The following is a 26687-nucleotide window of genomic DNA, read 5'->3' as shown; positions in this document are numbered from 1 at the left end:
GATGTCTGTGCATGTGGAAAACAGGAAAGAAAGATCGAGTGAGAGAACTTGTGCGTGCCCTCTCTCCCTCAGTCCGTGCCACCCCAGGGTGGGAATGCTAAGACAGACAGGCGGTTTATTTTTGGGTCAGTGACAGTGTGTCAATGGCTGCAGATGCGTCGCAAAGGAAGGCTCTGAGATACCAGCAGACCGTGGTCAGTCACCATCTCTGTCTCTGCTCTCTCTCTCTCTCTCTCTCTCTCTCTTTCTCTCCCTCACCTTTTCTTCTTTCTGGTTACTCTTTAGACAGTTGTGAATTGCTGTTCTTCTGTCATTTGAAATCATATGATCTCAAAGATGTTGCACAATCTCTGCATGACTTGTATGACTTGAGTCACTGTGCTGCTGCAGAACTCGCGGGAAAGTGCAGCTGTTTACTCAATCTCTCGTTTATCTGAGGACATCTGTAGTCTGTACTACCTTTTTTTTTGTTCTTTGAATAAGTTTGACAAAAACCCAGTCCATACTATAGCGTGACTTTAAATAGGAGGTTAAATTAAAATGAGCGATTCTTCAATTATGGAAATTTTCTTTTAATCAGTTTTTCTTCATTTCTGTTTTGAGATTGACTTTTGAATTCTCTGCATAAAAGTATTAAAATCAGGGAAAGTCTACTTTGCACTTTTTCTAACAAGTAAAAAAAAAGAAAGTTGAACAAAACCATGATCAGAGAATTATTTCAAGACGTGATAAATGTTTTAACATAGATGACAGATCGAAGTTATAGAAATATTTATTTTCCAAGATTCAAAGACAAAAGACTAATCGAAGAATCGGCCAAATAAACTACAAAAACTACAAACCCATTCAAAAGTGTGGTGGCGGTATAAAAGATTTTTGGAAGAAGTCAAAACAGTAATATTGTGAAATTTTAAATAAATGTTTCTATTTTTATATATTTTAAAATATAATTTATTCCATGTAATCAAAGCTGAATTTTCAGCATCATTACTCCTTTCTTCAGTGTCACATGATCCATCATCCTGATGCTGATTTGCTGCTCAAGAAACATTTCTTATTATTATCAATCTTGAAAACAGTTCAAGAGGATTTGGCATGGTAATGGGTATGACTGTGTTGATATATTTGGTCTTGGCAGAATAGATCTGCGGCTAATGCTGCTGCTGTTATTCCTGCTGCTGCAGAACAAGTACAGGACTTGCTACTGCCAATACTTACATGACACACTACTGTGAGCCAGTAAGACATGCTGTAGCTGTACAAAATAGCATACATGAATTACCCGTAGCACATCTATACAGGTGGAGCTAGGGAAGGTGTAGGATGTCTGAAAGCGCGCTGCACTGCTTTAGCAAATGCTAACCAAGTTTGATAAGCGAGCTCATTGGCTACTGATACAGCAGGAAGTGAACCAATCAGCTGTGCCCTATAGAGAATGATGTGATCGCAAGCAGATTGAGTTAAGGACCTATAAGCCTGCGCCATCTAAAACTTTGTATTTGTGCTGCCATGATGCTTTTTTCTGGAGTCTTTGGTTAATAGAAATTTCAAAAGAACAATATTTATTTGAAATAGAAATCCTTTTTGTTCCTTTTGATCAATTTAATGCATCTTCGCTGAATACATTTGTTAATTTCTTTTATCTATTTTTTACATCTTACTGACCCCAAACTTTTGAATGGTATTGTAAGTGAAAACCCCATTATAAATTATAAATGTGTTCCTTAATCCCAGCCTGTCATAGGAGGGCAGCAATGTGGTCCCTTGAGCTCCAATGGCTGGTGTGATGTCTGCTTTGACTGAAGGCCAGAAGAAATGTATGGGTTTCTTTTACGAGGTTGAACATTTGAGCATTTGAAATGGTGTTGGTAATACATCTTGTTTAGAGTGTAATATAAATAAGGTAGTATTGCTTTCTTAAGGTCATCTTTTGTGAGTCTCTGTGTCACTGTGATTTACTGAGCAGTATATGTTACATTGATTGAATGAGCTCGAGAAAAAGTATGTATCATTGATTGAATGAGCTAGAGAAAACGTGTGTAAATGTTTGATCAATAAGCATATTTTGGGTTATGGGTCACCAAGAGTATACTTCACACTAACAGGGACTTTATTCATTTTTCATTTTCTGAGAGTTCAACTTTATGTAAATGAACAGAGATTCTATGCAGCGACAACTAGTGGGAGTGTAGACTTTGATCACGTGAAATAGTTGAATGTTACAATATGGCTGCTATAGCAACCAACATCACATAAACATCTCAAGCGGTTTAATCACAGTCAGTGCAAACAGGGCTTTAGCCGTATTTACAGTGATATGTTATTTTAGAGCACAGTTCTGGTTGGATATTTTGATTTGCTATTATATTGTCAACCTGAATCTCAATCGTTTCCGGTGGTTTTTTAGTATTATTTTAGGATTCATTAATATTTTGATTTAACTTTTCTTTTGTTTTAGTCATTTTAATTCATTTCAGTAATTCTGAAAGTTTCTGTCATCACCTTTAAGCTTATGTATTTCAGTTAGTTGCCAAGACCACATTTCAGATAAGGTTTACATCTCATACTTAATTTTTATTTTATTTCAGGTTAGTTTCAGTTTTAGTTAAAAAATAACAACACTTCTTGTTCCACACATGCGGCCATTATTTTTTTTTTTATTTTATTTTTTTTTACATTGTATTGCTGAAGTGTACATTTAGCAAATTTAGCTGAATGAAAGAGCCTCAACACAATGGCCAGGCATTTTGGGATATGTTGACAAGTGCGGTCATCACAGCATGGGAAGAACATCTATTTTAGAAGACCTTCAACATAATTACATATGACTTTACATAACATCTGGTGATGACACCATGACAACTGCCTCAAAAGTCTTCCCATACATCCATCAACATGACCAAAAGCACATCAAACACCTCTTCCAACACGCTTTAGCTTCAGCACATTAGCCCTTTCTGATAGGAATTACTTGTTTGTGAATGTGTTCTTAGAAGATATTAAAATCTTTGATAGTGATTTACATGCATGAATGTGTGAGCTGCACACATTGCCATTTGCTGTTAGTGCATGACAGTGTTGTCTGATAATAGGTTTCCAATTTTTCCTTGGGAGTCCTTGAGAGATAGATGAACAAATTGGAAGAAAGAAAGATCCACAGAAAGGTGTATGGGGAAGTGTGACTGTGATCATTGGGTCACACCAAAGCTATTATTAACCCACCGGCTAGTATTACAGGCCCTGGGTAGAAAGGGGGTAGTTCCAATCTATGGCGGACAGGGGGTCAGCAAGGGGGGTGTAGAAGGCCGGAGGTGTAGAAGCAGACTGGGAAGGAGGGGGTGAAATATGGAGAAAGCAAGGGATAACGTACTGTGGGAACGGGTGAAAGTAACTGGATAGATTCGTGGAATGAGAGTGAGAGAGATGTGTTATGAGGAAGAGAGATATACGATAAACCTATCGTCTACATGGGCCCAGTCCAAAGTTGAAAGTGAGCGTTTTAATTCAATAAAACTGCAAATAGTAACGCATACAGAAACAAGTTTAATATCCTCTGAAAAATAATAAACCACAGAGGAATGGTTTTAAGCCAAATACTGTATATTATAAATGTATAGCTTATATATTTCTAAAGTCACAAACGAGATTTAAAGGGTTAGTTCACCCAAAAATGAAAATTCTGTCATTACTTACTCACCCTCATGTAATTCCAAACCTGTAAGACCTTCGTTCATCTTCGGGACACAAATTAAGATATTTTTTGATGAAATCCGAGAGGTTTCTGACCCCCCATACACTCAAAAAGGTACAAAAGCTGTCACGGGGACAGTACCCTTCAAAAGGGTTCTAATATGTGCCATTTAGGTACTAATATCTATACTTTTGGTACCAATATGTACCTTTGAGGGACTAATATGCTCTGTTTAGGTACAAAGGTGTACCTTTTGAAAAGGTACCGCCACAGTGACAGCTTTTGTACCTTTTTTCTGAGAGTGTAGATTGCAACGTCATTGCAACTTTCAAGGCCCAGAAATGTAGTAAAGACAAAATAGCCCATGTATTAATTAACTTCAGATTGGATTGTGTTGGTAATAGGCACTTACCGAACGCTAAAACATGTTTCGTGCCTCTAACAAGTGCTTTCGATCATCTTTCTGATCTGAATGGTATGTGGAAAAAACTTGAGTTTTGCCACAGACTTGTCCCAGCGTCTAGAACGCAACTGAATGCTTTTTCAAGCATCTCCATACTTTAAAAAACACGGAAAACTACTTTTAAACAGGAAATGATGAAATATTTACGTACATATTTACAGCGGGTCTATTTGCACGGGATTAGTATTGCCTGAGGTCATTTTTCCAGACCTTTTTACTGAAGGTAAAAGTCGCCGTAATCTTTACTGACATTGTCCGTAACGATGACTGAGATGGCACATTCGGACGGGACTAAAATCACAGAGAAGCTCTGGTAATTATAGCCCACTTCTCCATGTTAAACTAGTCCCGTCCGAATAGGGCTTTAATTGCAGCAAGGTTAAATGGGGAGCAAATGGACATAATGTGTTAGCCTGACTACGTCAGACTTCCTACTTCCGCTCAATTTTATTTCGCTTCTGTACTCAGTCTGAGATAGCAGCCTATCTTTCAGTTTTCCAGCGGCCTTCGGACGGCCGGGCCAATCAACGAACAGAGGGCGGGCTGAGAGCCGTGACGTAGATGCTGATTGTACCGTGGATGCGTAGATTTACTTCACATAATCTGCAAAAGTCGTTCACAGCCATGTTTACTCCGGTATTTCGCTCGATGGTTTTGTTTTCGCATCATACATGTGTTTACAGTGGAAGTTAGATGCGGCTGAGCATGTGCATAACACACGCCATAACCAAACGTCATGTGATTGGCTTACGGGTAACCAATGATTTTAAACTTCAGACAAGCGCCCCCCGCAAGAAAGAAAACACTTCTCTATTATGCCATGCCAGACTCTGTCTACAAAGCAAAGCGAAGTAGCAGAGTTTGGTATTACCAGGCTAATAATGTATGTGTGGTACGTAAGATTTTTTTTCTCTTACCAAAGCACAGTAACAGTTGAAAGAGTTACATCTCTCAAAATAAATAATTTAATCTGAATGAGTCATCAGAAATTCCAGTCTTGCTTCCTGCACGAACCTACGTAGGTTTGTAACAAATTTGCATAATGCCAGCCTTTATTCTTTATTGGCTGCCCACAAAGGACATCTACTTTGACCCTCAAACACTGTAGTTGTAGCCCAGAAGAGTGGTTGTGGCCCGGAAGAGTTTGGTCCATGTTGTTGACATGTCGAGAAGACGCTGTTTTCGCTGCAAATCCACTTTGCATGCACTTCCAAAGGATGAGAACTCGGGCTCGATTGATACTGTAAAAACGACGCCATTGCTACTGTTCGTATTACTGTGTAAACAAGTGCTGAGGAAGCCTCCGGAGCTGAACTTACACTGTAAGCTGTAAAAAAGACAGTAACATTAGAAGTGCTGTAGTGTTGTCCAGAAAGTGCGTGCGTACGTGCGTGCGTGCGTGCGTGCGTGCGTGCGTGCGTGCGTGCGTGCGTGCATGCGTGTGTGTGTGTGTGTCTGTGTCTGTGTGTGTTTTAGAAAAAATGGTGGGAATGGAGACATGGGAAATGTGTTTTCCAGATGTCTGGATCTTATCCAGATGATTAGCCTATAAATCTAAATATAGACCAGTGGACTTACTCGAAGCATGTCAAGAAGATTTCCCTCTATTTTTGGACTCCCTCTCCTCTGTCACCTTTTGGGTGTTGTTTTGAAGATGAGGGCAATGTCTTACTTTTTTTTTTTTCTGAAGGAAAAAATTATGATGTGACCACATTAGTGAGGAATATTAAAAGCACATAAATAGTTCTCAAATGTACTCTGTTTGGACAAATTTGAAAGGATAACACAGTGGTTTGTCTTGCACACCTGCACTGAAGAGGTTGTGTGTTGGAGAGGGAAATAATTTGACCTGGTAACTGTAACTGTATCATTGGATGTAATATTTTTAATTAATTTTTATTTTTATATTTTCCATTTTAGTTTTAATGTTTTAGTATTTAATTTTATGTGACTATATCATTTTTATTTAGGCTTTAGAAAATTCTGTCATAATTTACTCACCCTCGAGTTTTTCCAAACCTATAAAGCAGTTGATGGACCCAAAGTATTAAAAAAAATACAATAGAAGTCAATGGGGCCCATCAACTGTTTAGTTACTGACATTCTTCTAAATATCTTCTTTTGTGTTCAGCAGAAAAAAATAAATGAATACAGGTTTGGAACAATTTGAGGGTGAGTAAATGATGGAATTTGTGTACTGAATTTTCATTTTTGGGTCAACTATCCCTTTAACTATATTAACCCTACTGAAAGGGCATCCAAACCTTGCAAGGTAATCAATATAGTGTCAGTTTAGGTTGATCCAGGGGGATTATCCGTGTAAGTTGCTTCTCTCGTGTAACAAAACCTTGTTCTTTCTTCCGTGATCAGCTGTATGGAGAGTACAGGGAGCACCCTGGTGGGTCCCAGCGGAGAGAGGCCACTCGCCTTCTGATGGAGAGACAGCGAAAAAAGCATGGACATCACCACCATGGACATTACCACCATCATGGACACCACCATCACGGTCACCATGGGCGGAGTCTCAGCCGAAGTCGCCATCACAGCCACCATCACCTGGAGAGAGGGAGCATTCATGACACACAGGAGGAGGAGGAGGCCCACACCTCCTCATTCAAGAAACGCCGCTCCTACTCCAAGTGCAGAGGTCAATAATAAAGAGCCTTGCACAAGCAGATACGACATATGTTTAAGGTTGGAATCTGATATGAATTATAATGTTTTCCCAGACTGCGTGGCTCGAGTACAGAAGTTCCTCGTCTCTAAATTGGGAGAAGACTGGATCTTTCTGGTGTTGTTGGGTATTACCATGGCATTAGTTAGCTGGACCATGGATTATGCTAGTGCCAAGAGTCTACAAGGTACTACACTACCCAGAATTCCCCACCTTCTCATTTGCTTTATTCTTCTGTTGATGAATTTTGCTTAAATGTTGTAGCTATTTAAAGTCAAATTTAATTTCCCCTGTTCTATTTTTCCTTTAACTGATATATCCCATATTCTTGTGCCACTTTTCCATGTTTTCCCCTGTTCTCATTTCTAAAACTTCTCCAATGGCTGGCATTTGTCTTGCTCTTTCTCTACCGCACGTGCTCCATCACTTCTGTCCTTCTCTGTGTTTCTCAGCCTATAAGTGGTTTTATGGGGAGTTGAGGGGAAACATCCCACTGCAGTACCTGGTCTGGGTTTTCTATCCCATGGTGCTCATCTTGTTTGCCTCCCTCTTCTGCCACCTGGTCGCTCCTCAGGCCATTGGTGTGTAGTCTCGCTGTTCCCCTTTGTTTTTAATTTGATCATTTATTATTTTTCATATACCTTCTGCTTTTTATTTTTATTTTTTTATTTATATCCTATTTATATTCTTTGCAGATCTTTTAGCTTTATAGTAGAGTTTAAAATTCTGTTTTTGCCTCACCTATTGAGACTAAAAAACATTGTTTTGTCCTTATAACAAAGGAATCATTTAGTTATTTTCTGCCTTTTTGTGGCAAACGTCTCAATGGCTGTGTTGGAACATACTCAATTCTTTTCTGCCATTAGGTGGTTGGTGAGTTAATTTTGGATCTTGCCTCTTTATATAATCTCAGTTTTTCATTAAGGTGTCTACATACACTGTGTCCGTCTTTTGGAAGCACCCTTACTGTGTTCTGTGCCCCTAAAACTTACCAGCAACATATTTTTATTTTCTTACACTGCTACTGTAACTGCTTTACACTGTTTACTACTCAACAATGCCACCTCCTGGTTTATCCAATGCAATCACTTTAAAAACACCATCCAGATCTTCCCAACCAGGTTACAGGGAGAGATTTTCTCTGATCTTCTCTGATCGGAAACATTTCTCTGTCAAAAGGTCAGCATGAAACAGAAGTTGTGATAGTCTTTGCTTTCTTATTGTGACATATATCCAAGTGAAACGACTTCTCGAACAAGAAAAATATTTAGGGCAGGACTTGATTTTGTCCATCAGGAATTGATTGGATGATATTTCTATTGGTCATGTTCATGTTAGTGACGGATCGCCAAACTTTCCTCAACGTCATCAGAGAAGAGAAGAGATGTTGCTGAAAGAAGAAGGGAGAGTTATTTTGAATAAAGATCACGAGGGCACATGAAAAAATAATAATAATGATGTGCACAGATAAATAATTTATAATATACTGTAATATTCCATAAAATAAAAATAATTGTCCATTTTGAATGAATGACTTTAAAGGAATTAATCAAAATCGGTTTCTTCAGTTCCCTTTATTTGTTAATTTCTCCACTTATTACAGTTTTCCAGAATTTCAAAATTAGATTCTAAATACTTAGTACTTAAAGAGGTCCGTGTACTTTTTCGTTCATTCATTATTCTATTTCAGAATGAAAGATTAAATTTAAAAAAGGGTGCAGCTTGGATTTTTGTTAAAAAGAAAAAAAGCAGAAATGGCTGTATTTTGTTTTCCAAATTGTTGTCATCAAATAATAGTATTAGAAAATTGGACGACATTTCCGATCGTTTTTTTTATTTATAATATTTATTTGTACGTTTATTGTATTTCATTTGATTGATCCTATCTTTACCCGGAAGTAAATTACACCGTTGTGCGAGTTTTGCTCATTTATATATATATATATATATATATAAATGAGAAAAACTTGGCCACTAAATATTTAATATTCAATTATTTTAATGATCACAATTAAAGTTTTAATTTTATTAAATTGAACAAGCGCAACATTCAGCATTCAAACAAATATTCTAAAAGATGTATTATTAATAATAATGTTATTTCAACATAATATCTCGTTATTTCGACATAATATGTGTGCGTGCAACAAGCAAGATGTACATTTGTAAATCCGGTGACGCGTGCATTGATTTTTATTAATAAACTAGTGTTTTCTGACAGTGTCGAGTGTCGACTCGGCTGCAAAGATGAAGTTGACGTTCGCCATATTCGTAGTGAACGCGCCTATAGAGAGAAATTAACATAATGGATTACATAGGCCTAATCAGAGAGTAGCCTTTTTCTTTTCGTTTTGAATTATTTCGTTTAAAGACATTTCAAGCTTTGTGTATTTGATGTATTTCTCATGTCTGTGTGAGGCATACACTGAGTTTCGTTAAGTTAGGATGAGATGCGCTCCAGTTCACGTGCAGTGCAAGTGACCGCGCTGGTGCCTCCATGATTATATTGTCCGCTTCTTATTTATTAAATCCAGGCAATTGGTTGATGAAAATTTATTTAAATTAAGATACAATTTATACAAAACGAAATTCACTTTAAAGAAAGGCTTTCTACAAAACAAAACTTAATGAAGTGGTCAAAATCACGTCTGACCCGCTCCATGTCTCTCAATATATTGCGCATCCTATGTTACTGGTGCTGTTCACTTTTCATAAATCAACATAAATGAAAAAAAAAAACATTATAATATTTTAACAAATATGAAACTAAATGCGCTTATTTAATGGCTACAACAGTATAGACTCTCTATTTGTACAAATTGCTGCACATTCATTTAATTCTGAATTTTGCACACACAAGTTGAAAGGCATTTGTTCAAATCAAGTTCACAGATAATTGTGCGTGAAAAATCAGATGAGCCCAGAATATGAATCCACAACGTTGAATGCACAATCATTTGTGTTGATTTTTGACCACTTCATTAAGTGTAGATATCTATGACTTCGCACGACGGTGTAATTTACTTCCGGGTAAAGATAGGATCAGTCAAATGAAATGCAATAAACGTACAAATAAATATTACAAATTAAAAAACGATCGGAAATGTCGTCCAATTTTCTAATACTATTATTTGATGACAACAATACATTTGGAAAACAAAATACAGCCATTTCTGCTTTTTTTCTTTTAAACAAAAAACCAAGTTGCACCCTTTTTTAAATTTCATCTTTCATTCCGAAATAGAATAATGAATGAACGAAAAAGTACACGGACTGTATACATAAAAAAAAAAAAAATCACAATCCAAAACCATAAAAGAAACATAAAAAGTCCCTTTTTAAGGAAGTCCAGTATATGTTGGAACATATTTCTGGTTTGGTGTCGATGAAAAAGGTTGGGAAACAAAGCTGCAGATTACATTATGATCAGTTTCATCGGACTTTTCTATATACAGTAGTGTACACGATCCATATTCATTATCATATTTTAATTTGTTTAAAGACTTTTCACATTGATTTTTTTTTTTTATAATTCACAGGTATAATTTCATAATTTTATTGTTTTGTCGGTTTTCATTTCTCTACTAACTCTTATTTTTTCCCTCAGGCTCTGGTATTCCAGAGCTGAAAACCATACTCAGAGGTGTTGTGCTGAAGGAGTATTTGACACTCAAGGCATTTATTGCGAAGGTGGTGGGACTCACTGCTGGCCTGGGCAGTGGTTTGCCAGTTGGCAAAGAGGTTTGATTTTATTTTTGATTTTAAAGTCCCATGTAACATACACGGGGGTACAATTTGCCATTTCATATATACAAAATGCACAGTGATTTGGGCTTGAGTGCCAGTTGTGTCAACTTGACTGGCCTTAGCATTCTAACCTTTAAATTGTGCTATTTTTATGCATTAGGGTCCCTTTGTTCACATAGCCAGTATATGTGCAGCTGTGCTCAGCAAGTTTATGTCTTTCTTCTCTGGAGTCTATCAGGTAAGCAGAAGTGCATGGAGATCCTGTGATGCATATTTGGCATCTCCATTCATAAAATGCTGAATGCTCGTTTATCATCAGGTGGCAGGACAGAGTTTTTTTATTACACATTATTTTTGAGGACAGTGCTGCTGACAATGCTTATTTATCATCCAGGGCATTTATATTACCATGAATTATTACCACCTTCACCCACCTGTACCCTCAACTGTGTCTGCTTGCCTTTGTTTGTATGCCTGTGTCAGTAGAGCCCATATTGTTATACAGACATCCTCACAGTGGGTTGTGCCGTAGGGGTTGGATGCTGTTTTGGAACCCCTCTTGGAGGTAAAGTGCATGGTGCACAGGCATTTTCTAGTTTTTTCGTAACCTTAATCAGTATAAATCATCAACTTTCTGAATAGTTTTAGCATGTTATTGAATATGGCTGTCTTTCTATTTATCAAAGAATCCTGAAAAATATCAATAAAAAATATTACATAAGCTCCAAATCAGCATATTAGAATGATTTCTGAAGGATCATGTGACATTGAAGATTGGAGTAATGATGCTGAAAATTCAGCTTTGCCATTACAGTGTCACACTCTATAATTGCACGACAATAGAGAACCCAAAAATAAACAGTATTTATTAAATCACAACAGAACACACAACGAAAACAATACACACAACCACATTAAACTCAGACAATACAGGATAAAGCACTAAGGTGAACTCAAGGGTTAAATACAAACTGGGTAATCAAGGTAGAGACAGAACAGGTGTGGGGAACTAATTAACAACCATAGAAACAAACTAGTGGTGGGAAAATGAGAACAGGAAACAAGGAAACAGGAACTAGAATTAAACATATACGTGACACAAAGGAATAAATTATTTTTTTAAATATATTATAAAATAAAAAACATATATATTAAATCATCATAATATTTCACAATGTAACTGTTTTTACTGTATTTTTTATCAAATAAATGCAGCCTTGGTGGATATAATAGACTTTCAAAAAAAAAAAAGTCTAACCAACCCCAAACTTTTGAACGGCAGTGTTCCTATTTTATCATCATATTTGTGGTCTTTGGCATCAGAAAGTTTGAAAATCCCTGATGTAGATGACAGTAAACCCTTCTAAATGTTTATTTTGTTTATCCAGGTGTTCTGTTTAGCATTGAAGTTACATCAACCTATTTTGCTGTGAGAAACTACTGGAGGGGCTACTTTGCTGCGACATTCAGTGCTTTTATTTTCAGAGTGCTGTCTGTGTTCAATAAAGATGCAGGTGGGATACTAAATAATATTCCTGAGTGAAAGTTTTAATAGCCTTGAGATGATCATATGTCAGATGAGATGACGTTTCTCTTCCGTTGGTATTGTTTCAGTCACCATCACTGCTCTCTTCCGCACCAACTTCCGCATGGATTTTCCTTTTGACCTGCAGGAGCTCCCGGCGTTCGCCATTATTGGGTGAGAGTGCGGGGGCAAAAGCGTGCCGTTCGTGGTGAGGGCACAATCCTGAAGTGTGTGTGTGTGTGTGCCATACTGTAATCCTTGACACACTAGTTGACCTAAGCCAGAGACAATTTATATGAGACATGCCACTTCCTCAATCCTCAATACAACTATATAAGGAAAACCCGTAACGGCAAAGATGGCGGTTGTATGCACATGTCCCGCCCCTCCCGCTGGAAAGCCAATCATCTGCTTTTAACAGTCAGCAGCTGACCACTAAGGAGCGAATGTACAGTGACGTGACATAACTGCCATATTCAACCTGTGCTTTCGCGCTGTGGTTGGCGCTGAGCCAAAGACGGACGCGCTCAGCGCTTGTCATCTCTATCACAACTGTTCAGTGTTTTAACCACATAATGTTTATTTTAGGTTTCAGACATTTAAATACATATAATTGTTTAAGTGCTTGGCACAACACCGGCATTCTGGATAGAGACGTAAATGAAGTTTGATGTCCTGAACGTGAACCCTTGCGCATGCGTAGTAAAGGTATAACCTGTGGGGAAAAAAGGCATTTTAAACCTTATTTTGGGGCAAAGTCATCAAACTTTTTCAGCGATTTTTATCATATTTTACTGCTGTTTCTATACATGCAGTTTTTATGTCCCAGTGACCAGTGAAAGTAAAGTTCTGACTCTCTGCCCATTCATTTAGATAGGAGCCTGGTCTTGTTAGTCCGAAATAGCTGCCCGGAGGCGTTGCCAAGATGGCGGCCGAGTGGCACGACTTGCCTAAAAGGACTTTGCCTAAGCACACAGCACTTTACATTCTGTATTATTGTCAGCTGACCAAAGCGACCAGATGTTGGTATTATATTTGATTTGTTAAAACATCATCTTTTGCTATTTGATGGAAGTTATTCTATTATACTCTATTGTATTACATAATAATTGTGTTTACATTGATCAGAAACAATTCAGCAATCCTTTTTACTGTATATGTCTAATTTATTATCTTGTCTTCTTATAAAACTGAAAAGGCCAGAATGATTTGGATGGCTAGAATGATGTGATAGGTTTTGTCTTTGTTACTTTTTTACCCGCAGGATTTCTTGTGGGTTTCTGGGAGCTTTCTTTGTTTACCTGAACCGTCAAGTTATCCTGTTCATGAGAAGACCTAACATTCTCACACGATTCCTAACAAAACAGTAAGAGAAAAAAAGCACCAAATGACAACAGACAATATTAGCTTTAGTATTAACTTCTTTAGCATTATTGAGAGTTATTTTGCTGCAATTACAATCTTTCAAATGTGTCTACTAACAAAATATTTGCAATATGTGTCATATTTTCTCTCTCAGCCGGCTGATTTTCCCTGCTGTTGTGACATTAGTGATTACGACACTGACATTCCCTCCTGGCTTTGGGCAGTTCATGGCTGGAGAGGTCAGATTTGGTTAACAATTAACATTACAATTTTGTTTATTGTTATAACTAAAAAATTAGGATTCATGCTATAATGCAGTGGTTCTCAACCAGAGGGCCTCAGCAAACTTCCAAGGGGGCCTCAAGAGGATTTAAAAAAAGAAAAATTTAAATCAAGATTTTTCATATTTTAATTCACCCTCTCAACAACTGTTTTTTGTCTTTGAAGAACATCTCAGTTACATTTGTAACCTTTTCCACATGAGCTGGTAACCGAGCCTGCCCACAAGGCTGTTTATAGGTGCAGATGCTTGCTGAGCGCAGATTGGACTTGGGTCAACCCTGAAGGTCTCGGGATCTTGGGGTTGAATCCATATCCAAACTGTAGAAGAGTTTGGAAGACGCTACACTCCTAGTGGAGTGGGCCCTGACCCCTAGAGGCGAAGCCATTTTGTGCACCTCATAGGAGAGAGTGATAGCATCTGAAATCCAATGTGACACACTGTATGCTGCTTGGTGACCGCATTACCTCTTTTGCGACCACCAAAGCATACCAGAAGCTGAGAGGATCTACGCCACTGGCCTGAGCGGTAGACATTGATCCTCAGAGCACGGACCGGACACAGCAGGCGGAGGCTTTCTTGGGAAAGAAAGGAAAGAAAGCCTGGAAAGTGACTGGCTGAGGAGCCACAGAAGGTACTTTCGGAATGTAGTCCGATCTGGGGTGCAAAATAACTCTTACATTGCCTGGTCCACGCAGGAGGAGGCTACGAAAGGGCCTGGAGGTCTTCTGTCTCTTGAGTGATGTTAATGCTAATAACAGAGCCATATGAGAGTCAGCATTTTTTCTGAGACCGACTCAAAGGACTCAAGTGGGGTTACAGATAAGGCTCCTAGGACCTTATTCTTAATCCTTCTCAAGCAAATCTAGAACAATTGGGAAAATCATGGAAATTCATTGGTTAAAATAAGTGGGAACCCTAAAAACCATTCAGATTTTATCAACATAAAACTTCTGCAATCTTACAATTTAATCCACAGAAACTAGGAGTGTCCACCAATTAAAATAAGTTTTAAAAACAAAACTTTGCCATTATAGCAGATATTGTTGTGGAGAATGGTGGGCCTTGGAGTCACAAAGGTTGAGAACCACTGCGCTGATGTTTATGGTCTTTCATTCAGACAGTCTTGGAATTGTGTCATAGTTTGGTTGGATTTTTGAAATATTATTTGATTTGGTTTTAAATGTGGTTTAAATTTGATGGTATTATTCCACAGCTGATGCCCAGGGAGTGCATTAACTCTCTGTTTGATAACTTCACCTGGACTAAAATATGGGGTTCCTCTCTCCCGCCTGGTCTCGGTCGCTCTGCTGTGTGGTTTCACCCTGACGTCAGCATCTTTGTCATTCTTATTCTCTTCTTTATCATGAAGGTTGGTCCTTTTCAATCTCTTGTTCACATTGTCCTCCATCAATCATCTGTTAAGGTCCTTCTGATGAACAAGCTTTTATTAAAGTAATGGTTGTACTTTATTTAACAGTACGTGCACTTTCTGTATACTTACAGTGCTTTTCACTTTAAAACACTAGAAAAGCACTGCATTGACATTGGCTTTAGTTATCATACCAGTAGCCAGTAGATGGCTTCAACAAAACCTGCTTTTATTCAGGACAGTCATTATCTCCCTCCTTCTGTCATGTTTGAAGCTGCTGAAGCAATCATTTTTCTCTTGAGTAAGGCTCGTACAGGTTGTGCTTGTGCTGAAAGAGATTTTAGAATTAAGGCAATCGTGTGAAAACATTATTATTCATCTCACAGTTCTGGATGTCTGCAGTTTCCACCACGATGCCCATCCCGTCTGGAGCTTTCATGCCTGTCTTTGTATTGGGTAGGTCTTAGGTATTATTCATTTATTGGTGACTGCCATTTATGGATTCATTATGATTTATTTAAGGATCACTTTAACATACTGCATTGTAGTTTTTTTTAACAACATCAAGGAGCTACTGCTGAAAAATAGACTTTTGGCTAACTTGGGTACATTTACATATGAATGTTGATTATCAAAAAATCACTCATTAAATACATACGAAATACAATAAACTTTTGGATCACACTGTAAATGTGACCCTGGACCACAAAACCAGTCTTATGTGTAATTTTTTTTAAATTGAGATTTATACATCATCTGAAAGCTGGATGCATAATATTTCCATTGATGTATGGTTTGTTAGGATAGGACAATATTTGGCCGAGATATAACTATTTAAAAATCTGGAATCTGAGGGTACAGAAAAATCGAAACATTGAGAAAATCTCTTTTAATTTGTCCATTTCTATTGGCGATAGTGCTGCATCCATTCACAAAAATAAATGTTTTATATATTTAAGGTGGGAAATTTACAAAATATCTTCATGGACCATGATCTTTACTTAATATCCTAATGATTTTTGGCATAAAAGAAAAATCTATAATTTTGACCCATACAATGTTTTGTTGGCTATTGCCACAAATATACCCGTGCAACATAAGACTGGTTTTGTGATCCAGGGTCACAAATATGTAAATTAACTTTACACATACAACTCAGCCAACCACATTTAGTTTTTTATTTGATCAGTAATACACTGGGATCATATATTCTCCAACGTTTCTCTTACAGGTGCTGCATTTGGTCGTTTAGTGGGTGAGATCATGGCAACTCTCTTTCCTCACGGTATCCTGTTTGATGGAATACTGTACCGCATCATCCCTGGAGGGTACGCTGTCATTGGTCAGTCATCCTTTCCTCCTCTTCCGATCCACCACTATTTCCTAGTGTTTGCTCATACTGTGTTGATGATGTCAGTCCTGTTCCTGTCCCATCTTCTCATAGTCTCTGATCTTCCACTGCATGTCTCCATACTCTCTCTGTCATTGTCACTCCTGTCATAACCCTGTCTTACAGCACTCCATCTTTCTATCCTGTTACTCTATCAGTCTATTCTTTTCTCTTACCGTGAAGGTGCGGCGGCGCTGACGGGAGCCGTCACTCACACCGTTTCCACCGCAGTGATCTGCTTTGAGCTGACCGGTCAGATCTCTCACATCCTTCCCATGATGGTCGCCGTCATACTGGCCAACATGGTAGCGCAAGGTCTGCAACCATCACTGTACGACTCCATCATCCAGGTCAAGAAGCTGCCCTATCTCCCCGAACTGGGCTTCGGCCACATAAGGTGTGCAGACATTACAAACGTCACCTCTGTGGCTCCACGCATGAGACAAACCATCTTGGCTCACAGCGCAGCCAGGTTACCTCACCCTCGCATGCTGACAGCACCTCAGAGTCCTTGTGATTCATTAGCAGTGGGAGCCATTAGTAAATACACTTGTCAACGAGGGGCGGCAACATGAAGCCTTGGCACCTTTCCAGCTAACACTGAGCCTCTCACCACTCATTAGATTTGGGCTATTCATACCTCTTTATCAAGGACACGCTCTCTGTCTTAATATACCTTTTTGTGGGCTGGAGCAGTGGTTCTGCTTCAGGACCCAGAGTTTACATTGCACATCAAGTAGTGACCCAACACAGTGCAATAACTGTTTATGGTACAAAGAAAAGCAAACAAAAATGTCATTAAAATCCAACGGCGAAGACTTAAAGGCACACTATGCAAGATTTGTACCTTAATATTACAGCTTCGAAATCATTTAGATGGTAAACGAACTTGTAGTAGGGCGAATCATCCTGATAGCAAAGCAGGATGGGACGCCGCTGGCAAAACCAGCAATGCAGGTTTGAGAATCACGACTTGCTTTACGGCACGACGTCACATACATCAATAACATATGAAGCAGCCTCTATGGAAGACACTAGCACGCATTTCATACGTGAATCATGGCACAGTCAACGAAGAAAACGAAGAAGGCGCCGTCGGAAGAGTGCGGAGATGGCTCTGCGTGACTGGTATTTACGACAGTAACGTTAAATACAAGTACTCCACGGAAAAATGGAAACTGCATACTGTGCCTTTAACATTAATATGAAGTTATGAAGTGCATTGGCAATGTGCTAATTGATATATATATATATATATATCACACAGTATCGACTAATAGCTAATTAAATCTTTAATACTTCACATTATGGCACAGATATATTGAGCAATCCATAGTTGTAATATGTTGATTAAGGGTGTAACGATACCTTCATGTCATGATTTGATACATATGACAATACTGAACTCACAATACGATATTATTGTGATACTATAAAGACATATGGTAAAAGGTTAACAAAAAATGTCATGTTGATTAAAATGCTACATTTGGTATTACGTTGAAAATACTTGTAAATGAATAGACTTGGACTTAGGGCTGGTAACACAATGCACAGGACAATGGTGACACCAGAATAAAAATATTCATGATTCTGAAGCTGAATATACAGAATTATTTCAGACGAATAATTTTACACTCTGTCACTGACTAGATATATTTAAAATAATGTTGGCCAATAATGTTTTTTAGTGGTAACATCAGACATTTGGCATAATCAGGACCCACAAATATTCCCCCATTGCATTATTATACATTATATTCAACATTATATATAGTAGTTTAAGGTAGTACTGACACTACAACTCTGTAAACTTGAATTTTTTCTCACTCAGTAATTTAATTTTGGGTGAACTATACACAATACATATTGTCACTATCCACTATACATATTGTTGCGTTTTTGTATTGCGATATATTGTGACGCGATATATTGTTACACCCCTAATGTTGATTAAAACATAAAACACCTATTTATTTTGCTATCATAACTACACACTCTTGTATGGCTAATTGCATTTTATCAATATTTCATATTGTTTGGATTAAGGATAGTTTTTCTTGTTGTCAGAACAGACCTGTGATCCAACAGAGAACCGCCGGTCTAGAGTAATTGAACTTTTTAAACCATGTCTTACCATTCTGTTTCCCTGCAGCCAGTATAATATCTTTGTGGAGGACATCATGGTGAGGAAAGTGAAGTTTTTATGTTCCCAGTCTACATACAGAGAAGTACTGCATTTGTTGGAATCAACTTCTCTAAAAACTTTACCGCTGGTTGACTCAAAAGGTAATGTCACGCAGGCCGTCAAGACGATTTCCTGACTCTAATTAAACCTCTCATTATGGCATTTTCCTAGCTGCATGCAGTATAACTAGGTGAGCGATGTATTTTTATTTTGTTCAAATCAAAGAATCTAAAGTTCTGTTTAGAAACCTAGCAAACTATCAACCTCATGTTGTTACTAGCAACATGAAGTTGCTGCTTTGTAGAATTTCAAATAAGTCACATCCTATACAAGATCTATCTCGACAGTATGTTTGAAACAGAGCCCTAGTGTCTGACATCATTTTAATGCTCATTTGTAACTGGATTCTGAACTCACTTCACCTTCAACAGAATCTATGATTCTATTGGGCAGCATTGAGAGGTCTGAGCTTCTTGCCCTCTGTGATTGGTGGCTGTCCGCAGAGAGGCGGATCCTAATGCAAGGACAAAGCTCGCAAGGTCAGGTGCCTTGTGCCAAAATCAGCTGGGAATCATTTGCCTTTGTTGATGCTAGTGAGAATGAAGAAGAGGAGAATGAAGATGATAAGGTATATGCAAAGAGAGGATCCTACCTATCCTTCCATCCATAATGAAAATATAATAATTAGAAGAATCAAGATTTTTTTCCCTGAAATTTTAAGCTGACAATTTGTACTTACTGTTCTGTGTGAATGTTTAGACGACACCAGTTCAAGAGGAAAGAAATGGCCCTCTGCCTCCACCCAAACCTTCAGAACCATCCACCAATCACACGTCTCCTGGTGAGAAACATAACCAATCCTCTTTAAATCTTTAATAAACCTCAGGCAAGCACTTCTATTGAACAAGCATCTTGAGGCTATATAAGTGATACTCATCCTCTAATCCGCCTCCAACTTTTTAGTTTTTTCTTTCTCTCTCTCCTCCTCTTCTTGCCTAGATAAGGGTCCTTCCCAGTCTTTCGGGAGAATTTTACGTAACTTCTTTTCGTCCTCTTCAGAAAGACACACAGAAGGTCAGCCACAGGTACATTGTTTGTGCTCAAAGGTCCCTTATGAAAACCGTCTCAGGTTACGACTGTAACCTATGTTCCCTGAGAACAGGGAAAGAGACACTGCGTCAGAACGCTATGGGGAATGCTTCCGCGTGAACCGGTGTCTGAAACGCTTATCTAATCATGGCAATTATATTGTGCGGCGACAGCCTATGACATCATCGCTAGTGCGACCCGGAAGTATATAAGGGGAGCCTGGAGAAGATGTCAACAACTTATCATCTGAAGAGACTGTTCAGCAGGCATCCCGAGGCATGGCGAAAAGACGCAGTGTCTCGTTCCTTGTTCTCAGCGAACATAGGTTACAGTCGTAACCTGAGATGTTCCCTTTCAAAAGGGAACTTGCACTGTGTCAGAACGCTATGGGGAATGATCTACCCACGCTGCCATGCTGAGGGGAGTGCATGCCAAATTATGGCTGTGACAAAAAACTTAAAAAAACGGCAGTTTCACTGAAATGCCAAAAACACTCCCCCTTCGGGTCACATACAGTATGTACACGTCAGTGACTTTATTCCCTATGGCCACTTCCCAAGCTATAAGCCTCAAAGAGGCCTCTGATACAATGAAGGCCTACCAAGGCTGCTCAAAGGCTTTGGAAACAACAACTTCCGTGAAAGGGGTTCCTTTAAGAGAATATGGCCAGGGGTCCAAAGGAGTCCCGTCCAGTCACTTTCTGAGGGGGGCATGAAGTCAACCCCACATGCCACCAGGGAGGCTGACCTGGTCTAATTTAATGACCTAGTCTTGCCAACAACCTGTCTGTTTCCTAAACAGAGTCTCTACCATATTTTGCCTCACTTGTGGAGACATCCAATAGGGAGGACTGCAGATAGTGGCAGTGATCGTTCACAGACCGGATAATAGAGATGGGCATCCTGGAGAGTAGAATTCAGCATAGCGCTTTCTACCCAATCCTGGATCTTCAGCTATAAGGTTTACATTGCCAAAACGTAGTGTACTCAGCAGAAGTGCTATTGACCCTTTAAACCAAGGGGAGTACAATCTTATGCTACTATCGAGAAGGCCTACTGTAAGGCCTACTATAATCTCAATGACTCTCTAAAGTGAGAGGAGAACTGCTGCTCTAGTATAAGGTGGCTATCAAGGTGGCCCGAAGAGGGCCAATGCTTGACTTTGTAGTTCTATCTGGAGCTTGACAGAGCGGTGGCCTCAGTAGAATAACTTCCGATAGGGAGGAAGCCATCTCACACAAAAAAAAAAAAGTCTATTAGGTGCTCGGATTAACGGTGGCCTCACTAGAGAATTTTCCATATAGCCAACCTGTTCACTACTACGGATTGGCACTACCTGTTATATAAGCCTGACTACTCTAACATAAGAGGAGACCTATGGGAAGGGTATGCATAGCCTACCTATATATGGGAACTATAGGGCCCTAATTTCACCATCCTATGAAAACCATATTTAACACCCCCTTAATACTTCTTAAAATGGGAACCGTGGCCTATTATTCAACCTTACTAAAAACTCACCTAAAGGGAGAAGACCTACAGAGTTCAACCTGCTGCCATAGAGCGATGGCCTAAACGACATTCACAAAATGGAGGCCTATCATCATAAGAGCGCAAAAGAGCGCACTTACTACTAAACCCAAGGCCAGACCTACAGAAGGGTTCCAAATTGAAGGAATAACTCATAATAGGTCCAGCCTTAAGGCCCTTTCACACCGGATGCGTAAAGAAAAAGCGAAACGAAAAAGCGAATAGTTCGTGTGCGAATAGTTCGCATCAAAACCATTCACATCAGCCGCGACGCGAATTTGCGACGTCTGTGACGTTCAGAGAGCTTCAACATTCCAAAACTTTCGCGCGAATCGCGCCGACAGCTGAGAAAACATGGACACTTCATCATCATCATCATCATCATCATCCAGTCATAGTCATAGCATCCAGTGAAGACGAGCTTTTCATTTTATTTAAAAGACAGAAAAGAAGGTTTTGGGTGCACCCAATCTTACAGAACAGAAAGTCTGAAGGGGAGTATGCTTATGTGCAGTTTTTTTTTTTTTGCGTCTTCAACAGTGCGTTTTGTAATGTAACTACACATTACATCTAACACACGAAGTAAGTTAAAAATCATTCGACTAGAAATATCACACAAAGAATGTATAGTATAGCCTACTAAAAGCAGCCCTAAATAGTCTCACTGCATTTTGTTACGTGTTCAAAGTAAACACGGTCTCTGTCTCTATCTTTGACGATAATAGTGTTAGCTTTCTATCCCAAATGTAGTTTGGCCTGCTAGCCTACACAGCACAGGACTATCACACAACACACTCACAGTCGTGATAACCGGTTGGTTGGCAATGCTACGCCACACATTGTCTTTCAAATCGTTGTCCTTGTAGTATGTGAATTGGCTGAAGCCTATTCTGTCGCCGCAAAAGTAAAAAAAAAATCGACATCGAAGCGAAAAAAATAAAAGTCGTTTTTTCGCCTCAGCACATTCGCGTTCGGTGTGGAAGCGCTCATTACACAAACAGCTGATCAAAAAATAAACCCATCGCGCGAATTATTCGTGCGTCAAAATCGCGTCCAGTGTGAAAGGGCCTTTAGGCTAATGCAAGAAGCGCTTGGGGTGAGAGATTTAAATGCTTCAAATCTGTCAACAGATCAGCCTGGTATGCTTGCAACACCGTCATTGTGTGCAAGGCATCACCAGCCAGACCCGCCACCGCGTATGCCCTGCCATTTAAGCATGCTGTCATATTTTAGTGGCTTAAGAGGCAGGGCCGGAGCACTTAGTGTCGATGCCTCTCCAGCCGTGAGATAGTTCGCGAACATCTCGTCAATTGGGGCATCGACACATACCCTTGTTCACGCATCCCCTCAACATCAGCGATGGCGATGAAAGCGTGCTGTATAGGGGTTCTTCCATGCCTTTCCGATGTTATTGAGTAGATCCGGCAGGAATGAAAGGCTCACGAGAGCTGGAGCTTTATGGCTGGAAAGAAACCATTCGTCAAGTCTGTCACGAGCGGCCTCTTCCCTCACGCGCTCCAATGACAGCAGAAGCCTTGTTGAAGCGCGTTCCATAACACTCAACAACTTAACATACACGGTGCAGGGTGGCTGTGAGGGTTTGGGTTGTATATCTTCTGCACCCTCATCAGCCATCTCCTGCTCTCTTGGGCTGGTTGTTTTTATACACATCAGAGCACTCGCTGCTGGATCAGAGGATGTTAATGACAACACATCCTCATCCTGCAGCTCACTCTCGTGAGTCTCTGAAGGGCGTGAGAGATTAACAACTCTCTCAACCTCCTCAGTGAGCTCCCTCTGAAAAACCCCACGATTGGTCTCTTCTCTGCCTCAGCGTGAGCGGGACCTGAATCGCCTAATACAGATGTCTGTCCCTCTTCCCTCGAGAAGAGTGGAGTTTTCTCAAGGGAAAAAACTCACAGTGGCACAAGCAGATCCCTCAGGAACTGATTGTGCATGCTCTGAGCCCAAACAATAAACACACAAGTTGTGTGTCATCAGGTATCAATATCTTAGACACGGATGCAGACACTTCCTGAAGCATTTTTCACAAGCCATGATTACCTTTTTGAAGTTTTCAGGTTGAAGCGTACAAACAAAACAGTCCCTGAAGACGAAAAAGTTGTTGACATGTTCTCCAGGCTCCCCTTCCGAGTCGCACTAGTGATGATGTCATAGGCTGTCGCCGGCCAATAGGATTGCCGTGATTAGATAAGCGTTTCAGACACCGGTTCACACGGAGGCATTCTCCATAGCGTTCTAACGCAGTGCGAGTTCCCTTTCAAAAGGGAACCGCATGTGTGTGTGTTCCATCAAATGAATGCACTAAATGAATTATTGTCAACATGTATGAAATTTTAATGAAAGGTCGATAAAATGAGAAGAGCAAACATATTGCTAATGGTCTGCATTAATATTCATCAGTGTTTTTCAAGGACGTGTGTGGTTAGAGGGAAGTGAGCGGTCTTTCATAGAATGTGTCAATATGCAAATGTTCATTCTAAAATATTAATGAGTTTGAATACTTGGAACAAATGCACCGTCATCTTATTATTGAATTATCTTGCCATTTTTTTCAACCCAGGAGCCTTATCCTCCACCTTTAACTGACACAATGACACCAGAACAGGTATTACCAATTCCACAATACAATAACAAATTAACTTTCAAGTAGGCATTTAAGCATGAAGAAAAAATTAATTAATTTAGGATCTGCATATTGTTGGATGTTTTAATTCTTATGTAGTTTATAAATGCAGATGAGTTGCTAAACTACAATAAGACATAGTGGAGTTGAAAACTGGTTCTGACTGGTTCACATAGATCAAAGCCTGGGAAGAAACAGAGATGGACAAACCTCTGGATATCGATCAGATCAGAATAGATCCCTCCCCCTTCCAGCTGGTGGAGAGAACGTCACTTCATAAGGTGAGAGACATCCCAACAAAGTCAAGTCACTTTTACACTTTTACACATAATATAGCGCTTTATACAATAGTATAGTGTAGAGCATGTTTTAATAGCTTCACAATAATAAACAGGAAAATAACAGTGTTAGTGTTGCAATATTCATCAATTATGATCATACAGAAGAGTTAATAATAATAATAGTTAAAGGGATAGTTCACCCAAAAATGAAAATTCTGTCATCATTTACTCACCCTCAAGTTGTTTCAAACCTGTATGAATTTCTTTTCTCTGCTAAACACAAAAGAAGATATTTAGAAAAATGTCTGTAACCAAACAGTTGATGGACCCCATTGACTTCCATAGTATTTTTTTCCCACTATGGAAGTCAATGGGGTCCATCAACTGTTTGGTTACAGACATTTTTCAAAATATCTTCTTTTGTGTTCAGCAGAAAAAAACAAGTGTTTTTTGCTAGTTTCAGTCCGACGCAGTTATCATTTTCACGTCCTGCGCCACGTTGTTTAAATAGCAAATGCATTTGCACCCATTTGTGCGCCCATGGGCGTGCTGGTCTGAAAACGAGGTGTGTTCTGGTGCATTGTTGCACAGATGAGACTCTGATTTAACGCATGTAAATCCCAAAACACACCCATTACTCATTATGAGAATAGGGAAAACCCTTTTAGACCATGCTCCTGGCACACCAACCATTTTTCCCATCATTAAACTAGCAAAAGTGGATTCGGACACGCCCTAAGTGAACTTGCGCCGTGCGCTTTAGACCATGCGCTAAGATCATTAAAATAGTTTTAAAGGTAATCTTTAAAAACACTGATAATTTAATAACATTGTTAAATATAATCTAGCAAATCTCAAAATGAATATACATGTTCATACTGTACATTAATTTTAGCCTTTAAAAGTTTTTTATATTTTATTTTTGACAAAATAGTAAAAAGAACACATTGCATTTTATTTTATTTATTTATTTATTTATTTATTTATTTATTTATTTATTTATTTTTAAATTAGGAATTAATTTTATTAAATTTTTTATGACTTTATTTATCTTTAGCTTTTCATCAACTCACAAACCTCAGCTTGAGAAACCCTGGCGTAAATGAAACTTTTTTTTTTTTTTTTTTATGATTATGATGATGATGATTATATAAAATTATCCAGATTCTCAAGATAATTCAGGCTTTTGAAGGTCAATAAAAACTTTACTTTTTTTCACCAGACTCATACCCTGTTCTCTTTACTGGGCCTCAGTCATGCCTATGTAACCAATACTGGAAAACTGGTGGGAGTTGTAGCGCTGAAAGAGGTAGTACCTTATCCATCTGTTGTCATTGCTAGTTATTTGTCTTTTGCTGAATTTGCTTATTTGACTGTTGCTTAATTCAGAACTGCATACTAACATACTAGTCTTACTATTTTTGCCATAGAAAGAGCAGTTTGCTAGTATTCTGTTCCGAATTCAGAATGTTTAACCCTTCTTTCTTCTTCTTCGTCAGCTCCAAAAAGCTATTGAGGGTTCAACGCGCAGTGGAGTGCGCTTGCGCCCCCCTCTGGCCAGTTTTCGTGACACCATTCGAAAAGCTGCAAAGGTGCAAGCCTCTTCCCCTCCATCGTCACCCGTCTCCACCACAGCTCCTTCCTCGCCTCTGTCCGCACCCGTGGTCCCTCACACCCATTCCCCTGGCCCAGCGGCCCCAGTGAAGGAAGGGAAGGAGGAGATGGTGGTGTGGATTGAGGGCGTGAAACGGGAGGTAATTGTGGGGAACAGCAGTAGCACAACCACAGTAAGCAGCAGCAGTAGCGGGACAGGAAGTAGTGACAGTGAGGCAGGAAGTGCCGATAGCAGCCCAACCCTGCCTCCCTCCTCCTCTCCACCCCCCATCCCTCTCTCCACCCTGCAGCCCGTCCCCGAAAACAAAGAGGGTGAAGAAAATGAGGACGAGGAGCCCCTTTAGAACAAGTAAAGTTTGTTTTTCTTGTATTTGAGGTGTGATCCATGTACTTTTGTCCACTTTTATTTTTATATAACTATTTCATGTTTTTTATTCATCGCTCGTTTAAAAGGTTTTAAAACATCTGTTCCTTTGCCCCACTCAATCTGTGTTCATCCTCTCTCTTTTCCATTTCCTCTTCCCCTTTCTCTTCTTTATTCTATTTTTGTAAATAATTTTATTTTCCTTTTTTTCTTCCTCTTTAGAGGAAAAATAAAAATAATAAGAGTAGAGAGTTCTCATCTTATTTTTCTTCTTCTTCCTCTAAAAAAGTCTGCTCAGTTTCCCCCTCCTTTTCTTCTTCTTCTGTGTCCACTTGATCTTTCTCTTCTTTCTCTGAAAATTTCAGTAAACTTTCTGCCTTTTTCTTCCACTTTTTTTTTCTACTTACACCTCCCCTGCTTATTTCTATTTCCTCTATACATGTCTGTAAATAAATGTTTTCTCTTCCA

At 39.1% G+C, this 26687-nt stretch overlaps 1 protein-coding gene across 2 annotated transcripts; it reads left to right on the top strand.

Moving 5' to 3' along the window:
- clcn1a (chloride channel, voltage-sensitive 1a) lies at positions 1-26687 on the top strand. Of its 2 annotated transcripts, XM_081376972.1 has the most exons (23): positions 2-194; positions 6525-6801; positions 6884-7015; positions 7281-7409; positions 10436-10569; positions 10736-10813; positions 11062-11140; positions 11964-12089; positions 12190-12274; positions 13365-13466; positions 13620-13704; positions 14962-15117; positions 15504-15573; positions 16349-16459; positions 16691-16904; positions 18663-18796; positions 19127-19323; positions 19455-19536; positions 19695-19780; positions 23898-23942; positions 24137-24241; positions 25464-25550; positions 25741-26687. In XM_081376972.1, the coding sequence occupies exons 1-23, from the start codon at positions 144-146 to the stop codon at positions 26197-26199; spliced, it is 3024 nt and encodes a 1007-aa protein (XP_081233098.1). In that variant the 5' UTR covers positions 2-143; the 3' UTR covers positions 26200-26687. The 2 variants fall into 2 exon arrangements, with proteins under 2 accessions (XP_081233099.1, XP_081233098.1); XM_081376973.1 differs by lacking the exon at positions 7281-7409 and having other exon boundaries at positions 1-194.

Source organism: Scardinius erythrophthalmus (genome assembly GCF_964197995.2).
Source record: "Scardinius erythrophthalmus genome assembly, chromosome: 10".
Classification (NCBI taxonomy): Eukaryota; Metazoa; Chordata; class Actinopteri; order Cypriniformes; family Leuciscidae; genus Scardinius; species Scardinius erythrophthalmus.
Note: the sequence above shows the minus strand (reverse complement) of the source record. Positions and strands in the feature narration are given on the sequence as shown.